The following is a 26,403-nucleotide window of genomic DNA, read 5'->3' as shown; positions in this document are numbered from 1 at the left end:
GGCCAGCAATGAGCCCAGATCTAAATCCCATTGAACACCTGTGGAGAGATCTTAAAATTGCTGTTGGGAAAAGGTGTCCTTCCAATAAGAGAGACCTGGAGCTGTTTGCAAAGGAAGAGTGGTCCAAAATTCCGGGTGAGAGGTGTCAGAAGCTTATTGATGGTTATAGGAAGCGACTGATTTCAGTTATGTTTTCCAAAGGGTGTGCAACCAAATATTAAGTTAAGGGTGCCAATACTTTTGTCCAGCCCATTTTTGGGGTTTTGTGTGACATTATGTCATATTTGCTTTTCTGCCTCTGTTTTATATTTGTTCCAATACATACAAAGGGAATAAACATGTGTATAGCAAAACATGTGTTAATGCAATACCTTTTTTGTGTGAAATACTTGATTTTCAGGAAAAATATCAAGGGTGCCAACAATTTCGGCCATGACTGTATATGGCATAAGCTTGTGGCATAAGCTTCCAATTACATGTAGTATCTTCAGATTTATATTTGTCTCTAAAATGATGCTAGCTAAACAAGATGCATTGTGATACAATTGGGAAAGTCTTTGACTACAAGTAAATAAACTATGCTCCTAGGTCTTACCATCATGTTTCGTTATGGCTGTTTTAGTTTAAACAAAGAACAGTTAATGAACCTGTTATATAGATGTGTTATAAGCTAATACATAACATTATTGCAACAACTTAATTTGACAGTACAATTACAGTGCAGCTGTTGCAATTATCTCCTGAATACATGAGAACATATAGATACATGCAATGAATGTGTAATTACTGCTAGATTGCATGCAGAAACCATTAACCTCTGCAACAGTAAATTCTACTACAACAAGTGAAATATTCAGAAATCTCAGAGCCCTAAAAAGTATTTTGTGTCTAGGAAGGGGTCATTTTCTTTGGTACAAACCCCTCTACTGGAAGAAATGTAAAGCACAAGGGCAAGAATAAAGCTATCCATACACAGCTAAACTCCTTTTTCATGGGCCATGGGCTGAACAAGAGAAAATCAAGAGATTCCTCTATCCACTCTAAACAACAAGGATGGGGGAATCTACACTGATTTAATGTTATCACTGTTTAACTGACAATTTCCCACCTGGCTCCTTCGATTTTTCAGTCATACTGGGTGATGTCAACAGGGCACATTTCTGCTGATTCAGCAGGAATAAACTGAAATTTCAGCCATGTAGAGCCATCCCTCTTAATATAGTGTGACAATAAGATGCCCTGTCACTGAGAATATAGGAGACTGCAACACAGGATTCGCAATAAGGATGAATGTGAAGTTCCAAACTATTGTTTCTGAGCATAGAAAGCTGTGTTTTTGGCTTTCCCCAGATTCTGTATTCCTGGATTGGGATCTGGAGTTTGAAGGTTCCAAAGTGTATTGGGAGGAACGGAACCTTTCATTTTGTGTCTGGGTTTTATTAGATATCTGCAACCTGTCTGAGTGTACAGGTGTGCAGGGTCATTATATGCTCAAGCCTGAGGATAGCTCAGTGCTCCCAGCTTGGAGAGAGATTCCAGTGTGGGAAATTGAAGGTCTGATCCAGGGGTCAGAGGAGCCCCAGCCAGGATCCAAGTGACAGGAGGTCCCACTCAGGGGTCAGACATGCTCCAGCCTGCAGCCAGGAGATAGGAGGACTCACCCAGGGGTCAGAGGTGCCCCAGCCAGCAGCCAAGAGACAGGAGGTCTTGTTCCAGGAGTCAGGTGGGCTCCTATCGGGCTGTCAGGGGAACCCCAATTCATAGGCCAGGACTGGGTTGCGTAGCAGGGCACTGCGACTAAAGGCTAAGAGCCAAGTGATCCAGTAGAGCTGAAAAACACAGTCCGAGGGATTGGCAAGAGAAGCAGCAGTGTTGCCAACAAAGGAGCCAGGTGGTTCTGTATTTTCATTGGACTGTTCATATTGATGTTATTATTATTATTATACAGTATTTATAAAGCGCCAACAGTTCGCTCAGCGCTGTACATTACAATGATGTGGAAGTATCCCTGCATGGACAACAATTCTGACTGGTCCCACTCATTAGAAAAGCACTTACCACATGAGTACAATCTCCCCAATACCACCATAGCTATAAATCTTACAGTTAAAACCATTCTTGAGAATACTGAGCATGCTAATCTTAAGTACATATGAGCATCAAGTAAAATTTCACTTAGGAAAAAGTTCTTCTTCTTAGTGTAAACTGTGTGAAAAAAACAAATAGCTAGTTTTCCAACACTAGAGAATAATGGTCCCTGTTCTTCTCTCTTGTAAAAAAGAAAAAAACACCAAACAAGAACCAAAGCCATAGCCCAGAACTTGATTAGTCCATTTCCAGCCCAGATACATCGCTGAGACTTTGAGTGAATTAAAACTGTCACAAGCATTATTTACTCCTTAACTCAAGTTCATTCTTTTTTCAATTTTAAGAATGGCTTCAATACTGAATGATTTAATGTCAAGAGGTATTCAGCTTCTTGAAAGCTATTCTATACCTTATCCTTTCCTATAAAAATATGTTGCAATATGTTCAAATCACTATGTACACCTTTTAGGTCTTGAATCAAGAAGTCCTAAAATAGGGATGACTAAATTGAAATGATTAAAGTGGTATTAAACCCAAAAACAAAAATGTAAGATATTGAAGCTTTCAGTCCTAAAATGTGGTGGTTCCACTAGTTATTTTGGCCTTTTCTCCTTTATTTTAACATGGTGATCCAGCAAGTAGTTACACGGTTAGGCTGAAAAAAAGTCACAAGTCCTTCTAGTTCAACCAATAGAAAAAAAAAAAAAATTAACATAGCATTGAAAATCTGTGGAGAGGGTAGTGTTAGATATACTAGCAGGTTGAGACTTCACAAAAATATTAAAGCTGAACTTCAGTTAACACATTTTCAGCAGTTACTTCAATTTTTTTTTTTATGTTTAGGAACACGGTTTTACAAAAATGAACTAAAGCTGATCATTGCAGGCACAACTGTCAGTGTTAAATGGTTTCTTTTAACACTTAAGAAAGTTGAAAAATAACAGACCTACCGGCTGAATCACCAAGTAAGAATGCAGGAAAAAAAACCTATCAAACCTAATACAGGGACCACATTTATAAGCTGCGATATAATACATGTTTGCTTTTGTGTTTATTACCATTTTAAATCTTTGTTTGTAAAGGATGAACCTCTTCCACAGATCATTGAAAAGGTGTATCTGCTGATCTTTTCTTGAAACTGACAACTATATTACAGTCACTGTCTCTGATTTACTACAAGCATTTTAGGTGGTTCACTGAGCAGAGTAAATTTTCACTTTGCAATGGAATTTTTCCTTAGCTTAGTGAATGTGGTAAAATTTAATTTTGCAAAGAATACTAAAAGAAGTGCAAGAAAATATTTAAAACAAAACAGCATTTTTGCTTGAACATGATGATGAAAGTCAGCAGAGCAGGTTGACCCATTTTTTTTACCTCATTAATTATGGGGGACTGTCCATTTTCTTGAATAAATTAGTCTGAGTACTGGACTTTAAATTTAAAGAATACCTCAATTGATAAAGTATTGTGCCCTCCCTATATACGTCCTCTTGTCCCGTGCTTATAGATAGAGCATACTAGTCAAAACTGTCCCCTTTTTCTGTCTACAGACTAGGGGGGCATTTCTGCACCTGCAAAAATTGCTAGTACAGAAAAGAAAAGGTGCAGTAGCCCATAGATGCCAGCTGTAGACACTCTTGGTTCATGGGTAGAACACAGGAGTAGAAACAGGGAAAAGGGGCAATTTTCAGTATATCTTTAGGCACTTATTACAAGGGAATTTAAGAAGGTATATTGAGAAGCAGTACTTTATCACTATAGTTACCCTTTAGCCTCTTCCTCACTAGCAATTTTTTTCATTTTTCACAAACATGTTCAAATCAGCAATAATGGCTACAATATTAAATATTTTCAGATACAGAGGCCTTGTAGAATTAAAATATGGTAGTTGCAATTTTTTATGTTGGCATGATATTTGCACACTCTCTATTTTAAGGCAAAATTACAGTAAATGAAGTTTAGTGCACACAAACACAATTTAATTCTAAATTACAATTTTACAAAATAAAAGATGAGGTAGCTGCATAAGGTAACTGTTTTACCGCACTTAAAATTATTAATAGATGATGTCTTTCCAGCAATGATTGCTCTAACTCTGGTGGGCACAGTCATTTATAACATGCATGACACAAGTGTCTACACATGTGTACGCTTTGCGTGTGTTTGTGAGTACGCAGGGTGATGAGGGTGCTTTTAATTACTTTAGTTATTTTAATTAAAAAATGTTCAACTAGTTAATACATTACTATCTGAACTGTTTTAATGAATATTTTGATACTGGTGGTTTTCTGTGCAGAATGGCTCCTTAACTACTTCTCCAAACAGCACAGCAATTGGGATCACTTCTGCAAACTCTTTGCTGAAATGTTCAATTTACAATCATTAAGTACATAGTGATTACTGTAGAAAAAAGGGCAAACATTTTTGCTGTATTGGCCAAAATATGTTCAAGCCTATTCAAAACTGGTCCCCAGAAACATAAAAAAAAACATTTATGGCTTCATTGTACAATGCCAAAATAAGACAATTTTTCATGTAAATTCAAGAATAATAATATGTTTGTGCTTTCAGTCATAGCACTCATGACATAACTGCTAAGCTAAAATATAAAACTGTGTGAGGTATGTGTGGGTGTATATAAAAAGGGGGGGGGGGGTGGAATTCCTGCAAAGGGAAGAAGATGAGATTTATTGAAAAGTGTTTGCAATATGTTTACAAATGCAATGTAAAATATATGCAAGCTACTACTGACTATATGTAGTATACAAACTTGTACTTATTGCCTTTGTGTGTTTCCTTTTAAAAGTGGCACCTGCACAGGGATAAAATTCAAGTGGACTTCTGTAGGGCACAGAAACCTGATCCACATTTCTTGAGTGAAACTCATATTTTACATTCCACATCTATGCCTTGATACACATGCCTCAAAGAGTGAAGTAAGAGTTCAGTTTGCATTCAATGCTTTATGTTGTTTTAACACCTTTAGAACAGCCAGCTGCCAAATGTTCTGGCAGAAAAAGGTTAAATGGTTTTGTCAGTAGTGCCACCATACCTGGGGACAAATATATTGCCAGTTTCACATTCTGCTTGAATGACTTCATAGATGTAAAGGCTATGAAGTTGGGGTAAAATTGATGACAGCCTCATTTCTAAGGTGGCTTCAGCAATTTGGCACATAAATTCAGAGTCTCAAGGAATTGGCACATAATAAAAAGCTTCTCAACTCCAGGACCAAGCTCTGTCAATTGGCACATGAAGAAAACAAAATAAAAATGAGCCAGGAATCTTAAAGAACTATGATCCAATAGCTCAGGGAAATGGCACAGGGATACAGAGCCTTCAAACCTATAAAATAGGTGTCTTGGGGCAAGACACACAGCCATCTCCCTCTGTGTAACTACAAATTCATTAAAAAGTCTATTGAAAAAAAAAAATCAACCACATATTTACAAAAAAATAAATAAATAAAAATAACAGTGGGCGGTAGGACCCCATCCTGTTTTTCTGATGACCGAAGCGGCACCCTGATTTCTCTCCCTTCACACTTATGGTGATGGAAGGACAAATTGGAGGCTAGGATGGCGCTTCCCATTATCTCCAGCTATAACCATGTGCCGCCTAGGAGAAATTAAGATTAATGCCCTTATGGTCATAGCTCTTGTGCTAGGATACTGCCCTCAGTCACCACACCAACCATACCATGTGCTCAGTACACTTTCTAGGCCATCTTCCATCGTCCATCCAATAAAGTGTTATCTGCTTCAGTAAACATTAATGGAAATACGCATACGTGAACATTATGTTATAGGCTGACTTTCAGAGCTTGTTACAGGTAGCCCTCAGAAATATTGATCATTTTACTATGATCAACCAGTATGTGCTTAATGGCAAATGGCAAGAATACTCTACATTTGATTTGTATATTCATTGTAGCAAGGGTCAGAAAACAGTTTTGTATTTTTCCATTTAATTATATTTAACCGGTTTGAAATCTATCATTGCAGCCATTAGAAGTCTGGGATTTTACATGGACAAAATAAATGTAAAAAATCTGGAGTGAAGTGGCAAAATTCACTCACTTGTGACATATGATATTTAAATATAATGCTGTTTATGGTGTACGGAAACAGGCTGTGGGAAATGATGAGCCTCAAGATTGCTAAAAAAATGCCTTCACTATGAAGGACAACCATAATTCCTAAACCCAGACTGGTACTATCTGTTCCTGAAAAGACAGTGCCATACTAGGAAGCCCTTGGATGCAGATGTGATTCATATAGCCTATTGTCCTGATAATTCTATTTCTATGTCTAATTTTAAACAGTCTTATGGCTGAGATCATAGAAGTAATGAACTGCAGAACAGCAGAATTACAAGTCTTGCACAGCCAACTAAATATAAAAAATATATATTTTTTAAAGATTACACTGCTGGATTTTTGAGTTTACTATTCTACAAATGAATGAAAAGCACAAAATCCCAATCCTGCTAGTGGAATACTATTTTTATGGGCATTACAAGTAGCTATAAATATTAAAGTGATGTTCCTGAGCAGCAAAAACATTTTCAATTCTTTAAAGAACCAACATATTTTTTTTTTTTTTTTATGTGTTTGAAAAGTAAATATCTGTGCAGGGTATGGAATCCCTAATGATCAGATCTGAATGCAAATAAACAAAATATTGTTTTAAAACAAATGCATGGTTGGAACAAAGTAAGTTGGAGATGGATGGACAAGTGGAGCTATCTCACTTTAGGATTTATGTAGTCATATATTTCCAGCCACCTGTGTATTCAGACATTCTCAACACAAGCATACATTATCACTTAATTCAGGGCAGTTCCCAGTTATCCCTTCAGTTATCATTGCCTCATCTACACAGAATGCCCAGCTTGCATTCCTACATTAAGAGGATTTTGGAAGCTTCCTATAGTGTAAGCAGTACCCTCTTTCATTCTAAACTTCCCCTGCACCAACATTTCTTTTTTTTCGTTCAACTGACCCTTCCGATTCTAAGTCTTTTCCAAGCTCTTCATTTCATGGTTTAGGAAGAAAATTCAAGAATGTCTGTACATATTAATTTCTCCTCCCTTCCTTACAGCGCTCAGCCCAGGTCTCAGGAAAATTAAGACAAACAATAACCCCCCTACCCCTCTTTATTGTCAGCTTGGTGCTTCTTCAGGCTAGATATGAACTCCGTATGAATAGAAATACGAGATGGCCCCAGGAAGAGAAGAAAAATGAAAGGGAATAGAAAAGCTGCATTTCATCCCATACCAACAGCATTCAAGAACACCTGTGTCCTGCTTCACTGTATGAGAATAACATTTGGGAACTGGGAAACACAGAATTTAGGTCCCAGCCCAAATTCCCCTCTCAGACGTCTGACTCAATGCTGGATAACTTCTCATACACATGGCCATTGGTAGAGTTGTTGAAAGATCTGGGGTTCTTATTGTTTGAAACGCAGGCATTGGATTGATTTCCTATACAAACGTCTTTTTGGAAACGTCCAGTGGGACCCGCATGTAAAGCAGTGAGTGATTTACCAGTCCCTCGGAAGTCCGATCTTCCCTTCAAGCCACCAATAGCTGGTTGCCTAAAATAGTAGGGCTTGCTCCCATGCAACAGACATTGATCATCCCCAAAAGTTGGAATAAATGGGTTTTGGGTGACTCGGTCAGGGTAAAGGGAACGGCTGAGCATGTACCCCCCTGGATTATGGCCTGGGCCATGGGATTTGCTTGCAAAGGATGACTCATTAGGCATTTCAAACATATGGGCATAAGGGCTGCCATCCAAGAAGCGCTCCTTATCTTTCAAGCTGACGCTGCGTGGAGCTAAGGTCACGTCTTCTTTCTGAAGGTCCACAAAAGTATCATATGAATGCTGGCGATGGAGCTTGCTTCGGTTTCGCTTCTGGGCTTTGCCATTTGATGGGCTCTGTGGATATTTGGAGTTGGCAGGTGGAATTGGTCGAGCATCCAAGTCTTGGAGTGAGTTGTCCTCACTGATGTCATAAAGGTTTCCTGCCTTCTTGCAGACTTCACAGCGAATACAAGCTGGGCGGTTGGTGTTCTGCCCTGCGTAATTGTGCACCTTTGAAGGACAGTTACGACAAAAGTTAGTTGCAGTTCTGTCCTCCCACTCCATGTTAGAAAGATTTTTCTCCCAAGCATTTCCTCCAGTGCCATGTTTTCTTTCATTCTGCCCATACTCACTTGTATGTTTCTGATGTTGTCTATTAGAGCAAGAACTTTCATGTTTAAACTCCTCCCCTCTTTCTTTGTACATATCTGTCAGGTCTACATGTTCCCAGTGGGGGTTGTTTTCCTTGGTCCGGAACTGATCCAGATAAAAATCTCGTAGACCTTCTTTGTCTCTGAAGTAGCGTTTGTGATCAGGAGACCTTGGACGCCGACGGTAGGCCAGTTCTATCTCATCAAATTCCCTTCGAGATTTAGCAGATGCTGGCCTTTTCTTTAGGCTATCTTTATATTGCTTTCTCCTTTTTGCATTGCCTTCAATGTTGCCATAAGTGACGGTATGTGTGGATATATCAGAAACATCTGACCTAATTAAGTCATCATGGGCTCCATAACGATCACTTTTAAATGAAAATTTTCCATAAAGGTCACCTATTTGGGTGGTTGGGTGTTTAGTCGGCAAACCTATATCCAAAGGAGGTTTCTTGGATAGTGATCTGGGCTGTGTTGTGAAAGGAGCATTTTCACAGTCATACAAACCATCAATAGAACTATTACTCCCTATACTGTGTGGCCTGTGATGGTGAAAATGATCTTGGTAGACATTACTGTCTTTAAGCTGAAGGTTACCAAAGGTCCTTTCCACTTCAGAGATGTAGTCACTGAATAGATTCTCCTCAGGCTGAAAAGATTTGCAGTCGGAGTGAGTAAAGCTCCGCCGATGTTCAGAGATATCATATACTGAGGATTCCCGGCGTATGAAGTCTAATGCACTCTGGGGAGACCCATTTACCCCAGAAAGATTAGCCATATTCTTGGCAGTCCGGAGGAGTCGTAGTATATTAGAGTGAGTGTTATTCATTGTAGCTGAAGGGGAGTTCATTGCAGACTGTCTATCTTCTATAGGAACTCCATGAATACAACTGTAAATACCCTAAAGTGAAAATGAAAAACAGTTTAGTTTGTAGCATTGACTAATTTAAATTACAGTAAACTTAAATGAAAGCATATTAATATATACAATGGTAAGTCACTGTTGTATAGCATAATAAACAATTTTGTGAAAAAAAGAAAAGAAAAGTATATTAAAATATCAGTAAGCTGCAGGACATTGTGCCCTAGAATTTTACTATACACTACTCAAAAACTCTCACACCAATATTCACAAACACCCTAGAATCCTTCTTAAAGACTAAGATCTAGCAACAAATAACTGTGTGCATGCTGTATATTAGAGCTTAATTTAATAATATTAGTGATTATTTAATAATAATAGTGATTAGTTTTCAGCCTACAAGCATTGAACCCTCAGTGACCAGCCTAGGTACATTAGCCCCAGGGTAGCCAGTTTCACATGTGCATTATTATTAACCCCTCTGCATCTAAAATATGAAGATTAATATTCCCGTGCCAGAATGCCTCTTATTTTGTAAGCTGGTAATAATAAAACTGAAAAGGGTATCGATTAAAACAATACGCCAAATAAAAGCTCCATATGTCCTTAAAGGTAAGGTTACAAATTTTAATGTTGGCTTATTATCAAGTAAACCGACACATACCAAACTGCTAAATTTGGTCTTGAAATTTAGGTATCAATTATTGTTATTATTATTATACAGGATTTCTATAGTGCCAACAGTTTGCTCAGCACTTTACAATATAACGGGAGACAATACAGCAACAATACAGATCAATACAAGAGGGATTTGAGGGCCCTGCTCCTTGGAGCTTACAATCTAGGAGGGAGGGGCTAGTGACTGTGGGGGATGGACTGGTTGGAAGAGTAGAAGATTCCAGTATTAGCTTAGGGCAGGATAGGCTTCCCTGAAGAGATAGCTTTTCAGAGATCGCCTAAAAGTGAGCAGAGTAGGCGATAGTCTGATAAATTGGGGTAGAGAGTTCCAGAGGATGGGGGAAGCTCTGGAGAAGTCCTGGAGACGAGCATGGGAGGAGGAGACAAGGGATCTAGAGAGTAGGAGGTCTTGCGAGGAGTGGAGAGTACGGTTTGGGTGATATTTAGAGACAAGATCGGTGATGTAATTTAGGACAGAGTTATAAATGGCTTTATACGTTATTGTTAGTGTTTTGAAATTTATCCGTTGGGCAACGGGAAGCCAGTGGAGTGATTGGCAGAGAGGGATGGCAGATACAGAACAGTTAGTAAGGTGGATGATTCTGGCAGCAGCATTCATGATAGACTGAAGAGGGAATAGCCTGCGATGAGGTAGGCCAATGAGGAGGGAGTTACAATAGTCAAGGTGAGATATAACAAGGGAGTGAATAAGTTGCTTAGTGGTTTCCGAGGTTAGGAACAGGCGTATCTTGGAGATGTTGCGGAGGTGAAGTCTACAAGATTTGGACAGTGATTGGATTTGGGGCTGAAAGGACAGATGGGAGTCTAGGATTACACCTAGTACCCTGGCATGAGGGGAGGGAATGATGATTGTGTTATTGATCTTGATGGAGAAGTCAGGGGAGGGGGCAGGGGCTGGGGGAAATACTAAGAGCTTAGTTTTGGAAAGATTGAGTTTGAGGAAGTGGAGTGACATCCATGTCGATATGTCACTTAGTAGGTTAGTGATGCGAGAGGAGACTGAAGGGTGAGGTGAAGAAAGATAGATTTATGTGTCATCAGCATAGAGATGGTACTTGAAGCCATGGGAGTTTATCAAGTGACCAAGGGAGGAGGTGTAGATGGAGAAGAGAAGGGGTCCAAGGACAGAACCTTAAAGGGACCCCTACAGAAAGAGGGAGTAAAGAGGAGGAGGCAGCGTTATAGGTAACACTGAAGGAGCGCTGCGATAGGTAGGAGGAGAACCAGGAGAGAGCAGAGTCTCTGAGGCCAAAAGAGTGGAGTTTTTCGAGGAGGGGATGGTCAACCGTATCAAAAGCTGCAGAGAGGTCAAGTAGTAAGAGTATGGAGTAGTGGCCATTGGTTTTAGCAGTTAGTAGATCATTACTGAGTATAGGTAGGGTAGTTTCAGTGGAGTGTAGTGAGCGAAAGCCAGACTGTAGAGGGTCAAGAAGGTTGTTGTCGGTGAGGTGGGAGCTGGGGCGATTGTAGACTAAGCATTCTAGGAGTTTAGAGGTAAATGGCAGCAGGGAGATGGGTCTTAAGTTGTTCAGGTTGGTGGGGTCCAGGGAGGGCTTTTTAAGTATGGGAGTGATGTGTGCATGCTTTAGAGGGGAGGGGAAGGCAACAGTAGAGAGGGAGAGATTGAAGATGTGAGTGAGGGAGCATAGGATGGAAGAAGAGGGTGACCGTAGTAGTTGTGAGGGGACAGGATCCAGGGGGCAGGTAGTGAGACGGGCTTCTGAGAAACCTTAGTGACCTCTTTGGTAGTAGCAAGGTCAAAAGAGGAAATTGTTGAGGGAGGTTTAGTATAAGGTATGCTAAGTGGGATGGATGTCTGTGCAGTGGCAATGCCCCTACGAATTGCATCAATCTTGTTTTTGAAATGATTTGCAATCTCGTGAGCAGTGAGTGAGGTACTGGGTAGGGGTGGAGGTGGAGAAAGTAGAGAGTTAAAAGTAGAGAAGAGACGACAAGGACTGGATGACAAGGTATTAATAAGAGTGACAAAGTAGGCTTGTTTGGCAACATGAAGGGAAAACTTGTATGTTAAGAGAGCAGATTTATAAAGGGTGAATGCTTGTTGAGATTTGGTTTTACACCACAATCACTCCAGCGCACGACTATGTCGTTTAAGATTTCTGGTGTGGTCAGTCTGCCAAGGTTGTAACGTTCGTGGCCTGATGCTTTGTGTTGTTAGAGGAGCAAGTGAGTCTAATGCGGATGAAAGCGAACTGTTATAGACAGCAGTGGCCAGGTGAGGGCAGGACAGAGGAGAGATTATGTCATAGAGTTGGTCAGTTGCAGAGTGGAAAGGAGCAGGGTTCAAGTTGTGAAGGTTTCTGCGGGTAATAGTTTTCTGCTTGGAGGGATAGGTGTTTAAAGACGAGGTGATGAGATTGTGATCAGAGAGAGGAAAGGGGGTGTTTGTGAGGTTGTAGGGAGTGCAAAGACGGGAGAAAACAAGGTCTAATGTATTCCCATCAGAGTGAGTGGAGGACTGTATACACTGTGCTATTGCAAAAGATGAGGTTAGCTTGAAGAGTTGGGATGTAGCCGGGTTGTTGACATTAATAGGGATGTTAAAATCTCTGAGAATGATAGTGGGTAGTTCAGAGGAGAGAAAGTAGGGTAGCCAGGCGGAGAAATCATCGAGAAAGCGGGACACCGGTCCAGGAGGCCGATAGATCACTGCAATCCTCAGAGAAATGGGAGAAAACAGCGGGATGCAGTGAGTCTCGAAAAAATAGGATAGAGAGGGAGGGTTAGGGAGGACTTGAAAGGTGCTCAGTGGGGATAGAAGCAAACCAACCCCACCACCTTTCCAACCACTTGGTCTTGGTGAGTGGGTCCAGAGGAGGCCTCCATAGGAAAGTGCTGCAGGAGAAGCAGAATCTTCTGCTTGGAGCCAGGTTTCTGTAATTGCTAGTAGGTTAAGGGAGCGGGTGACAAAAAGGTCACGGACAGAGGTGAGCTTATTACAGACAGAGCAGGCATTCCAGAGCGCACATGAAAAAGGGAGTGTGGTTTTTGGGAGCACGGGGACCGATATTAAATTGAGGGGATTGCGGCTATTCCCAGAAGACAGAGGACGCCTGGTGTGGGGGTGAGATAGTGGAGGACCAGGGTTTGGGGAGATATCACAAGAGGTTAGGAGAAGAAGAAGGGTGAGGAAAGTAACATGGGAGCAGGATGTACACGAGTGCACATGCCTTCCAGTCCTGGTGTTTGGGTCAGCAAGAGAGTAAAGTATCATCAGGAGGTGATGAGAACAGTAGTAGGGAGATGGTAGCAGTGAGGGTGAGATGTACAAGTTTTGGGGTGGAGCAGAGGGGTAAAGAAGTGAGATTTTGGGAACGCAGGAAAGTAATATGAAAAGGAGGAGTAGAGGGGACATATTAAAAGGTACACAGAGAGGGACTCAGACTTGTAAGAGATGTTTTTCCAGGGTGTTTGCTTGCAGTCTGTCCAGAGTGCAGTAGAGTTTCTTGCTGTTGTATCTTCCTACTGTTTGAGTTATCCTGCTTTAGTTAAACTGCTGTGTTTAACTGCGTCTTAGCACTCCATCAACGCAGCACTCACACAAAAGCAGCACCCCATCTGTGACTGTCCCCCCGATCTGTGACCACCCCCCATGAGCTGATCTAAATTAATAGAGAGATGGTCAAATGAGTACTCTGCTCCGCCCCAATTAAGAACTGATAATGATTACATGAATGGGGGGGGGATGTTTCTCAAACACAGGCTACAGTAATAAAAAAGGGTGCAACTAGAGATGAGAACTAATCAACAGACAAAAATATATATACACTATTTGATCTAAAATGAACAGGAGTCCATGCATTGTTGTAGTTAAGAGTGGAGTGGAGATAGCAGCATTACTCAAAAGCAGCACCCCACCTGTGACTGTCCCCCCGATCAATGACTTCTGGTCACAAAAAGGTTAAACCATCATGGGCCAGTCTTTACTGCACATTTGTTACCATAATCTCCATCACATGGGTATTAACCCCTCAATGGCCAATCCCTCATGTGTTATCCCTCAGTCTGGTGTCTCTGGTATAAGGTAGGTAACCCCTAACTTGATAGTCTCTATAAATGTGTGTGTAGCGATACCCCTGAAGGGGCTGCTTAAGTTTGTTCACTCCGCCACTCTGCCTCTCAACCCCAAGAACTGTCTCAATCCCAACTGACACACCTGGCAATAGTGTAAGTGCAAGAACCAATGAAAAACACACACTTTATAATAAAACACATAGATCAGCTTTACTGTAAGACCTCTATGGGAATTAATAAACATTAACAACAGGTATTCATTAAGTGAATCAAGAGAACAGCAAATACTGTGACCGCAAGCAATATAGCGCACTTTTACACTCAGGCTGCTTTCAGGGGATTCCAACCGTGAATAACCCCAAGAGCAGAGGTAAACACTTAAATGGCAACCTCAAAGTGGGTCTAAAACCCTTTACATAAATTTGGCTCTATGATGTCCAAGCAGGAGGAGAGCAGAAGAATGACTCTCTGTTGTGTCAGACTAACCCCTGACACCACAAGCCCAGTAGGCAAACACTGTACCAACACTGTACCCAACTGATGCTTAATAGCTACTTTCCAAGGTAAAGCTATTCCCTCACATACCATGCAATATAGAGACCTGAATACGCATGTGCGTGCCCGTATGGCACCAGTAACCTCAGTCTCTTGGTAACAGGATGAATCTTGGGATCTTCAGCTAGCCTCTTTCGTTGGTGCACTTAAACTCCTATGGTAAAGTATAATTGTAATCCCGTGGCAGTATTTGTATAGCATAGCAAATATTATTATTATTATACAGTATTTATATAGTGCCAAAAGGTTTGCTCAGTGCTGTACATTATAGTGGGGGACAGTACATGAGACAGTACAGTAACAAAACAATACACGAGGGGTTCGAGGGCCCTGCTCTTTCAAGCTTACAATCTAGTAGGGAGGGGATAGTGGCACAGGAGGAAATGGCTGTGGGGGATGGAGTGGCAGGAGGAGTGGAGGAGATCGACAGTTAGGTGAGGGTGGGGTAGACTTCCCTGAAGGGATGGGTTTTCAGGGTGCGCCTAAAGGTAAGGAGGGTAGGTGACAGTCTGATGGATTGGGGTAGTGAGTTCCAGAGGATGGGGGAAGTCCTGAAAATGTTCTACAGTCGGGCGTGGGAGGTGGAGACCAGGGAGCTAGAAAGTAGGAGGTCTTGTGAGGAGCGAAGATTACGGGTTGGGTGGTATTTGGGTATCAGGTCGGTGAGGTAGTTCGGGGCAGCGTTATGAATGGCTTTGTATGTCAGCGTTAGTAGTTTGAACTTGATGCGTTGGGCAATCGGGAGCCAGTGGAGGGAATGACAGAGGGGGGTGGCAGAAGAAGAGCGGTTGGTAAGGTGGATGAGTCTGGCCGCTGAGTTCAGGATTGACTGAAGCTTTGATAGTCTGTGATGAGGTAGGCCAGCGAGGAGGGAGTTGCAGTAGTCCAGGCGTGAGATAATGAGGGAGTGAACGAGTTGTTTAGTAGTGTCTGGGGTTAGGAACATACGTATTTTGGAGATGTTACAGAGGTGGAGCCTGCATAAGCTTGCTAGAGATTGGACATGGGGATGGAAGGACAGGTTTGAATCTAGAGTGACACCTAGGACTTTGGCTTGCGGGGTGGGACTGATGGTGGTGTTGTTGGTCGTGATGGAGAGGGTGGGTGGGGGGCGCGGGCTGGAGGGAAAATTAGGAGCTCGGTTTTTGAAAGGTTCAGTTTGAGGAAGTGGAGCGACATCCAGTCTGTTATGTCGTTCAGCAGGTGGGTGATACGGGCAGAGGCTGAAGGGGTGAGTTGAGGAGTGGAGAGGTAAATTTGCGTGTCATCGGCGTAGAGGTGATAGTTGAAGCCGTGGGAGTGTATCACCAGTGTCTGTTTAGCAGGGCCAGCTACACAACCCAGTGCCTGGTGAGTATGGGCGAAGTGTAATATCTCTGTCTGTGTGCAGTGTTCCTGTCATCTGCCAGTGGGCAAAATCCCTCTCACCAGATCCTGTGACAAAGGCCCAAACGATCATCCTGGAAATGACAGGCTCCTCTGGTCACCTCACGATGAGCGCTTCTGTATTGTAGATCCACATCTTTCAGTTTGGATGTTCCCCTGACTGATGCAGATAACTCAGCATGCTGTGAATTGACACTAAGCACTTCTCTGCTAAGTCCAGACTTTTACCTTGCCACATGCAGACTGCCTCCCCCCAGGAAAAAGCAAGATGGAGTCCTTCACTCTGCTCTCACTAAGCATGATGGCCTTTGAAGTTCTATTTCTTTATAAGCCTATCAGGCTGTTTCTGTTCAAGACTGCATATTCCACAATGCTTTGCAGATGCACCTCCTGCTTGAGAAAGTCCCTGTCATTGGCTCCTTTAATGGCTCTTCTGATTGGCTCTCTCTCTATTACAGTCTGAGAGGAGAAGGGGGGCTGAAATCCCTCACTGCCTTGTCTGTGTCCAGTGCAAGTGTCAGGTTTCAGATGAGATGCCAGGCAGCAGATTACAGCAGTCATAGATAGGATTAATTTCCCTTGCTACATGTGAAATGTCCTCAGTATTGAGTCTCCAGAGTATGTGTGCTAACACTTCAGTGACCAAACTCCAGAGTATGTATGGCAACCCTTCATTGTCCAGTATCTGGCACATATGCACTACAAAGCAGTGAGCAGCCTCTAGCAGCATTACCCTCTAGTAACCAGTCTCCAGAGTATGCATGTTAAACTCAGTGTCCTGTTTTCAGAGTATATGCACCAACCTCTTACTAGGTACAGTCTCCAGAGCATGTGTGCTAATCCATAGAGTGCCCTTAATGTGCATTAAAGTCAAAGTCCAGGGAAACATATAATTAGGTTAAATGCATTATTGTGTACTGTTTTGCCTGCTAAATGCCTGGAAATTTTATTTAGTTTCACTTTTGATTCACACCTTTGCTATGTCATACAGGCAGGTAGACTATTCAGCTTCTTTCTGGTTCAGCTTTACTATTTCCTGCATCACTCACCCTGTTCATTGAATAGAGGTGATTATGCAAAGCCATGGCCACATGAACAAGCTATGGAAGGAAAGTTGGCATAGGAAGCTGCATTGCTAAAATGATAAACAGATTTGCTTCTTTAATGTACATTTAGGAGTTTGCCTGGAATTCTTCTTTAGCCTCACATACTTATAAAAACATTGCACACCCCCTGTATTGCCTACAACAATGACCTCAACACACTGTCCAGATTTACCTAGCCCAGTTTCCACAAATTACACAGCATTCATTAACTATACTAATTTATTTTCATTGTGTTCCTTCTTCCCTGGTTTAAGTTTGTAGTCTTCTACAAAGAAAGCAGTAATGCTTTTCTATGTTCTTGTGACTCCCAACAAACAAAACATTTTTTAAATATTCTTCTTCAGAATGCTTCCTGACATAAAATACTGTTAGTTCAGATATTACTAAATGAATGCTTTGCAGTTGCTAATCTTTATGCACAATCTTAAGTACAGTTGCAGCAGTGACTGGGTCGCTGTTCCAGCTCACCCCCCAATGACTCAATATTTACTGTCCACTATTTTATATGGCATACAGTTGCAAGAAAAAGTATGTGAACCCCTTGGGATTACATGGAGTTTTGCATGAATTGGGCATAAAATGTGCTCTGAACGTCATCTAAGTCACAACAATAGAAGAACACAGTCTGCTGAACATAATACTACACAAACATTAGATGTTGCCATGGTTTAATTGCACATAACATGTAAAAATTCACAGTGCAGGGAGGAAAAAGTATGTGAGGCCCTAGCTTAATGACTTCTCCCAGAGCTAATTGGAGCCAGGAGTGAGCCAACCTTGACTCCAATCAGTGTGATGATATTGGATGTGTTGCTGACAGCTGTCCTGCCCTTAAAAAACACACACCTGTTTTGGGTTTACTGGTTTCAAGAAGCACTGTCTGATGTGAACCATGCCTCGCAGAAAAGAGCTCTCAGAAGACCTACGATCAAGAATTGTTGACTTGCATGAAGCTGGAAAGGGTTACAAAAGTATCTCCAAAAGCCTTGATGTTCATGTGTCCACGGTAAGACAGACTGTCTACAAATGCAGAAAGTTTAGCACTGTTGCTACTCTCCCTAGGCGTGGTCGTCCTGTAAAAATGACTGCAAAAGCACAGCGCAGAATGCTGCATGAGGTAAAGAAGAATCCCACAGTGTCAGCTAAAGACCTACAGAAATCTCTGGCACATGCTAACATTTTTGTTGACACATCTACAATAAGGAAAACATTAAACAAGAATGGAGTACATGGGAGGACACCACGGAGGAAGCCATTGCTGTCCAAAAAGAATATTGCAGCACGTTTGAAGTTTGCAAAAGAGCACCTGGATGTTCCACAGCACTACTGGCAAAATATACTGTGGACAGATGAAACCAAGATTGAGTTGTTTGGAAAGAACACACAACACTATGTGTGGAGAAAAAAAGGCACAGCACACCAACATCAAAACCTCATCCCCACTGTAAAACATGGTGGAGGGAGCATCATGGTTTGGGGCTGCTTTGCTGCCTCAGGGCCTGGACGGATTGTTGTCATTGATGGGAAAATGAATTCCAGAGTTTATCAAGACAATTTGCAGGAAAATGTACGACCATCTGTCTGCCAACTGAAGCTCCGCAGAGCATGGGTGATGCAACAGGACAATGACCCAAAGCATACAAGTAATTCAACAAAACAATGGCTGCAACAGCACAGAATACGCTTTCTGGAGTGGCCCAGTCAGAGTCCTGACCTCAACCCAATTGAAATGCTGTGGCATGACCTTAAGAGAGCGATTCACACCAGGCATCCCAAGAATATTGCTACACTGAAACAGTTTTGTGAAGAGGAGTGGGCCAAAATTATTCCAGGTCGTTGTGCAGGACTGATCTGCAACTACAGGAAACATTTGGTTGAGGTTATTGCTGCCAAAGGAGGGTCAACCACTTATTAAGTCCAAAGGTTCACATACATTTTCCTCCCTGCACTGTGAATGTTTACATGTTATGTGCAATTAAACCATGGCAACATCTAATGTTTGTGTAGTATTATGTTCAGCAGACTGTGTTCTTCTATTGTTGTGACTTAGATGACGTTCAGAGCACATTTTATGCCCAATTCATGCAAAACTCCACGTAATCCCAAGGGGTTCACATACTTTTTCTTGCAACTGTAGGATGCAAGGAAGAAGGTATGTGCAAGTGGGGAGACAATTCCCCAAAATGCCCCCTGTAATTGGTCACTTCATTACAACTCTGCTATGAATTATCTTTCGCAAGGTGGCAGAAGCCAGTTAATAACTTTGCATTATCTTCCATACCTACCTTTTCTGAACCTTTGACCCTGTCCAGATACCCTACTATATAAAACTGTTCTTGCTACAGTCACTAGGATCTTGACACATGAGCTTCTTTTGAAATGTGTCATTTTTTAGGATCTATTGGGTCCAAAAAAGCCAAGAGTACAACATTGTAGAAAATAATGGATTTTTTTTATTATGCATTTTTCTAATTGCACTTCCAAAAGACCCTACAATTAAGCCTCAGAAGGTAGTGATATGGGATAGTAGTGGTTATGGGTGAACTGTCTGAGTGCTGCTGAATTAATTGTTTTAGGCTACATGGATTACTTGTGTTTCGCTTCATGTTTTTTGCAAGTGGAACTAGAAGGGGAAGTGACAGATCTCAGAAGCAGCAAGCACCCGTGATTGAAGTGTACAGATCATGGGTCCTATGAGTGGTATCAAAGACTTGCGAGTTATGCAATTTTCTAAGTTTAAAAGAAAAGGTGGCTATAGAAATGGTGGATAGCTGTAATAAAACCAATAGTAAAGTGGAACTATTGGTAAAATAAAAAAATAAATATATGATGCTGTAATTTTGTCGCTGCATCAGTTTTTCATTTTATGAGTCTCACATGTAACATAATTTTATTACCTATTGGTCCTGTTACCAAATATATTATTTTTTTACCTCCTGTAGACAGGGTAGTCTTAGGCATCATTCACATGGGTCTTCTGCATTTGTTTTAATTAAATGCAGGAGAAACTGACTTGCATTTATATGCAAAATGTATACATACCCTTTCCTTTATTATGCATATACATGCGTTTGTATGAGTTTTAATGCATTGGAAGTATCCAATCTGCCCCTGAATGCACAGAATTCTATTTTTAATAAACACTATTAAACTGAATGCAGTGGCCCTTAGGGGCAAGAATTCTGATCAGACCAAAAAAATGGTATTATTGGGAAGAATTTAAATGCTCAGCTAAATATAAACAACTGCTTTAATAGGCTATCTTCTCTTCATGCACGCACTGATGCTTTATTGTTTCCCAACCAGATTGGTAAGGGTATTGACAGCAACATATTGGTGTGTGTCTGAGATATTTTCAGCTTTACTACCCATCCCCTTTTTTTGTTGTTTCTTTCTTCAGCACTTCATTTCCTGTATCCCCTCTGGCTTGAGGCCTACTTCCCCTATACTTTACAGCCCCCTGGTCTTTCTCCACAGACTTGTGCCTCGTGGATTCTTCCCAGCTAATTTTTAAAATATGATCTTGAATGAACAGCATGTTTAGGATCTCCCCAGAGTGGCTCAGTGATATTAAGGTCAGGAGACTGTAATGGTGACTTTAGAACCTTCACCTTTTCTGCTGTAACCACTGGAGGGTCAACTTGGCCTTGTGCTTAGGGCCATTGTCATGCTGAAAAGTCCAAGGTCCATGTGCAGCCTTCGTGCAGAAGAATGCAAATTGTCTGCCAGTATTTTCTGATAACATGCTGCATTCATCTTGCCATCAATTTTCACAAGATTCCCTGTGCCTTTAGAACTCACACCCCCCCAAAACATAAGTGAGCCATCACTATGCTTAACAGTGGGGATGGTATTTTTTTCACTATAGACCTTGCTGACCCCTCTCCAAACATAGCGCTTATGGTTGTGACCATAAAGCTCTATTTTGGTCTCATCACTCCAGATTACAGTGTGCCAGAAGCTGTGAGGTACTGTATACTTTCCAACCTATCACATTTTGCTTGAAAAATGATTTTTAGTGCATTTCATTATCTTCATAATAAAATAAAATCTACATTAGAAATTTCTTAAGGCACACATCTCTTACTAAATGTGTTAGATGAAATGTTGCAAAAGGAATACTCAGTGCTCTGCTTTAAACTTCCATTTGTAGTAATAGGATGAAAACCAACTTTAATACCTTAATACATTATTTTGGCATTAAGTGCACATTAATGACAAGGCTCTTTGCAACACAAGGCAAGCTGGCCTTTAATGTGTCTTTTCATTTTTTTATCCTGTTCATCTTTTAATGTGTTTATGTGAAATCACTCATTTAAATTAATATACTAATAGCCTTTTACAAATGTATAATATATTAAAATAATTTTAATTAACATAACTATGAATGTATCAAATTTGATGGGCTACACCAAAATTCAGTGTTTTGTCCTTGAAATTAACTGTGGCAGAAACCGTCTGTCATACAGTGTTAAACATTAAAATTCTTAGTTAAGCCCCCATCTTGAATGATTTAAGATTTACTGATCAAGGAATATATATGCATTATAAATAAAAGACCATCTCTGGTGAGTGCAATATATATCAATATAAGGCTAGCAGAGTCACTTTTCATAGGATAAATGGCCCACTCATCCTAAATCACCACTCAACATGTTAATAGTCGGTCTGTTTACAAAGAAAATTGTATTGGTTCATTGCAATTTACTACCTATATGATTTCAAAAAGGATCATGGAAAAAACAGTAGTAGAGCTGCAGTACTGAAAATCTGAAATGGATAGATAGGTAGGGCAGAAATAATGTAAGAAAATGTAACTGCCTGATACTTGAAGCAATATCACAGTAGCGATTGATAGGTGGTCAAAAGCACATCCATTTAAAAAGCCTGTGATAAATACAGAGTTGCCCCAGGAAAAGGACATATTGCACAGGGTTCACTTGTTCTCTCCCTTAACTTAGGTAAATTTATAGTTTATTAAAATTTGGGGTTACACAATTGGGCGTTTACATGTTGGATGGACTGACACATTTTTGGTAAATCCTCCATGATGTTTGAGTAAAATGACCATTATCTGCACTAACCCATGATCCCTTTCTTGGGTAAATGCTGTTAGATGATGTCTAATAGGTCCAATATCCAACAGACATATTTGCAAAAAGTGTGTAGTACATACAGGGCTGGCAGAACGGCCTGTAGATAAAGTCCCTAAATCAGCACACCCCACCATTTGGGGTGTTCTTCAGTCTCAACTGCTCAGAAAGCTGAAGAAAGCAAAACTAAATCTGCCAAACTGACCAGGAATAATGTATGGTGTTGAAGAAGCAGATGCTCTTAGAGTCAAACTGGCACACCACAGCATCCACTGAGTTTGTTCTTTGAAATGGCTGTAGACAAAATAGTTGAAAAGTGGAAATATATTTTTACCTAAAACAACTAACAGATACATCTATTTTTGCGATCTAAGACTTTTTTCTTAAACTCATCAGCACACATTCATAGTGACCTAAAAGGCCTCATCCAACAAATAAAAGCTAAAACCTGGATTTTTCTTTCTGTTTTGATGTTTTCTAAGAGTTGTTTCAGTTTTGCAGTGTTTTGCATTTTTTCCCTGTGTTGTATTACATGTCAGACTGTTGAATAAGTTAACACTGCTTGTTTATTAGCTTGTTTATTAGCTAGTCAGTCCCTGATGAATTTGTTATTAGTGGTTTGGACCAGGATTTATTAAATACACTTCTGGGAGGGTGTTTTTCCTGCAGGCTGCAGCCCAAGTCTGGGATTCTGGGCTTCAGCTCAGGCCCAGAGAGCTCAGTCCTTTGTGGCTGAGAGTGAGGGCTTTGTAGTCCTGTTGTTCATGCAGAGGAAGAAACAGCTGAGGATGATACTCCAGGTCTGCTTATTATCTGCATTAACATAGTAAATTTGTATAGCAGTATATGTATAGCAGAATTCTCACCCTAGTGGAGGCTCAGTCTTCAAATTTACACAGATGTAAAGAATATTAGTAGCTTTGACTGGTAACAGTATGCTATCTATGCTGGGAATCATTTTATTTACTTGTGGTCCTATATACAGAAATATCTATAGTCTCTGGTGTCATTGTCTCTTTTAATACCCAAATTTGTGATAGGTAAACAGTTTAAATATTTTTATTATATTCAAATTAAAGATATACTTTTAGCATACATCTTGCCATAAATACTTAGACCAAATAGTCTTTGCAGCAATTACTTTGTTGAGGGTTGGTGGTATAAATCACATCAGCAGGTCCTTGGCTATAAATCAGTGGAGCATTTCACAAATTGAATCACTTGTTCCAGCATCTCTTTAATATGCATTGTGATTTGTACAATGTAAAAAAGTCAGCATGGCTAGGGAGTGGGTATTGTCTTAAGTATAAGTATAATCTAAGAATATATAAAAGACCCTCTTTCTATCCAGTTTTAAAAAATAATGTGTTACTAAACCCACGACCCTGCATTCACTATATCTACATACAACATGGAAATTCAATTATTTTAGTAGCTATAAACTGCTGAATACCTTTTCTCATCAGCAGTATATAGCAGCCATGTGACTTCTATTAGTGTCCAGCTGAGCACTGGTTAAAGTGTTACTAAACCCACAATAGTAAAATCAGTCTGTATATGCAGTAAAGCAGGGGTATGCAACCAATAGGTGGAGATCTACCTGAACAACATGGGAGAAGTCAAAGATCAATGGGCACAGTGTCGGCCAGTGTCACCTCTTCACACCTGATTTAAACCTCTACTATGTCCTAATCACGTGCATTGCACGGCAATCATGTGTTTAAATCAAGTGGTGAGGAAGTAACATATTGCCTCCTCACCACCTGTCAGACACACATGGATCGCTTTGCAGAGCAACAGCAGTGCCTGCTGCACTTGTGAATGAGCCCTTAGTGGGGCAGCACAGTGGCTAAATGGTTAGCACTTCCGCCTGGAAGTACTAGGGTCGTCGGTTCGAATCCCAGCCACGGCACCACCTGCCTGGAGTTTGCATGTTCTCCCTGTGCCTGCATGGGTTTCTTCCGGGTAATCCGGTTTCCTCCCACACTCCAAAGACATGCTGGTAGGTTAATTGGCTCCTGTCTAAATTGGCCCTAATGTGTATGTATGAATGTGAGTTAGGGACCTTAGATTGTACGCCCTTGAGGGTTAGGGACTGATGTGAATGTACAATATATATATATGTGTAAAGCTCTGCATAAATGGACGGCACTATATAAGTACCTGAAATAAATAATAATAGTTGCATTCTTAGGGCTCATTCACATGTAAAGTTGGAGGGGGGTAAAACCCTGAGGTTGAGTCACAGCTTTACCACCCCCAATTCCTACCCCTTTAGCTGCTGAGGTAGCAGCCAATGGTGTGCACATGCCGTAATAGGAATTACACCCCCTGTTGCCTTTGGTGGGTGCTACCACCTGTGAATTGAGACCCATTGACGTAAATGGAGCCACTCTGCAAGTGCCCCGCAACCAGGGGCGGACTGACCATTTGGAAACTCGGGCACTGCCCAAGGGCCCGGGGTCACTAGGGGGCCCCATTAGATGCCCCTGGTACCATTTTCATAGGCTTTTTTGAGTTCGGGCAAGGACACAGGGGCCCCATGATACCCTATTGCCTGGGGGCCCCATGAGTTGTCAGTCCGCCCCTGCCCGCAACTGCATGCTTCTGCGAGGTTCAAGGAGTTAAAGCAGGTGGTGAGAAAGCAACACAACACTGCCTGCTATAAACCCTTGTTAGTTGCACTGCACAAGGTTGCAGGGCACTTGCAGAGTGGCCGCATTCACTTGAATGGGTCATGCTTGGCAAGTGCTACACTCACCAACCATGACATAGCATATACCTCACCTACCAACCATGACAGATCATATAGCTCACCCACTAACCATGACAGGGCGTAGGAGCTGGCACTACAGAGGAGGCATTGGCTTATGTGGCTCTTGCTTACAGCTCCACCTTTACAAGTAGTCCCTCTGCATTGTACTCTGTGTGATGCTCTAGGATGGTGGGTCAGCAAGCTCTGACCATGATCTACCAGTCACCTGGCTGAGATCTACTGGTTGCTGACCCTCTCAGTAAACCATGCTAGATATACTCACTGTAGGACCTAAGGGGTAATCCTCTGCATTGTGTAAAAAGGCTGTTTGATCCTGACTTCTCTGATCCTCCCCTTCTTCCAGTGTCCCCCCCCTCTTATCTCTTGATAAGACATATTGTGTGGAGACACTCTGCACATGCTCAGTTTGGTGTGTATTGCTAGAGAGGTTTTTTTTTTTCTTTCTTGGGAGGTGTGCATGCACAGAGCCAATCAAAATTGTCCAGAGAGAGGTCAGGGGTTCTGCATTCTCCTAGAGCAGGAAGAAAACTCCTCCAATCTTTAACCAGTGTTCTGCTGAACACTGATAGAAGTCACAAGACTGCTATATACTGCTGATGCAAAAATACATTTAGCAGTTTATACTTATTAAAATAATTGCATCTCCATGTTCTGTGTACTGTGGGAGACCAGATATAGTGAATTCAGGGTCCTGGGTTTAGTAACACTTTAAAGCTTGTAAGAGGAGTTTCCATTCTTCTCTGACTATCCTATGAGGCCACACAAACCCTGACCCTCTATCTGGACAGTGCTGATCGGCCCTGTGCCGATCACATGCACTCTCCCAAAGAAAAGAAACTCTCTAGCAATACACCTTAAACTGAGCATGTGCAGACTGACTCATAAGGATCTGTATTATCAGCAGATGAATCAGGGACAGTAGAAGAATGGGAGGATCAGAGAAGACAGGATCAAACAGCCTTTTTGCACAATGCAGAGAATTAACCCCTTAGGTTCCACAGTGAGTACAAAAAGCAAGCTTTACTACATATACAGACTGATTTTACTGCTGTTGGTTTAGTAACACTTTAAGTGTATTTTAAGCAGAGCCCTAATCTGCCTTTGTTTTAGGCTCCTGTAATACCATGCACACCCGCATGCAAACTGGGAGAGGAAGGGCTAGTGCTATAAGTACTGTCTATCATATTTTAACTTTATTTTACCATACAGCATATTTCCTTATTGATGTGTATCTGTCGCGATCATGGGTCATGGTATAAGGAGGACGTGCCTGATTACTTCATTTAGCCAAATGATTCCAGTTGTTCTGGAAGGCTGGTTAATTCTGGTCCCAGGTATGCCTCAACATGATGTATATGGAAGAGTGGTCTCGGTACATCAATGGCCATGCAACACTTCCCAGGTTCCAGTCAATAGAGATGAAGTAGGATGCTTTACTGAATTTTGATCATATAAAGCTTTTATTGAGTGTATCGCCTAAGAAGGATGAACTGCTAAGGGGAAAAGAAAATCTATATGATCCTAAATAAAGAGAAGGCAAGTTGATGAAAGTTTGGGCTTAAC

The 26,403-nt window shown here is 41.3% G+C and overlaps 1 protein-coding gene across 1 annotated transcript in view; it reads right to left on the bottom strand.

The window, feature by feature from the left end:
* Positions 1 to 7,227: 7,227 nt before the first annotated feature.
* Positions 7,228 to 26,403, bottom strand: part of GRIN2B (glutamate ionotropic receptor NMDA type subunit 2B) — a 942,931-nt gene continuing 923,755 nt past the window's right edge. Inside the window, exon 14 of the mRNA XM_089687695.1 lies at positions 7,228 to 9,229. Within this exon, the coding sequence (XP_089543821.1) occupies positions 7,466 to 9,229 (1,764 nt within the window). The 3' untranslated portion in view covers positions 7,228 to 7,465. The remainder of the gene's footprint in view (positions 9,230 to 26,403) is intronic.

This window comes from Staurois parvus, unplaced genomic scaffold (assembly GCF_062004578.1).
Source record: "Staurois parvus isolate SC_StPar_1 unplaced genomic scaffold, SC_StPar_1.0 ptg000436l, whole genome shotgun sequence".
Taxonomy (NCBI): Eukaryota; Metazoa; Chordata; class Amphibia; order Anura; family Ranidae; genus Staurois; species Staurois parvus.
The sequence above is the reverse complement of the archived record's forward strand: the minus strand, read 5'-3'. Positions and strand labels throughout refer to the sequence as shown.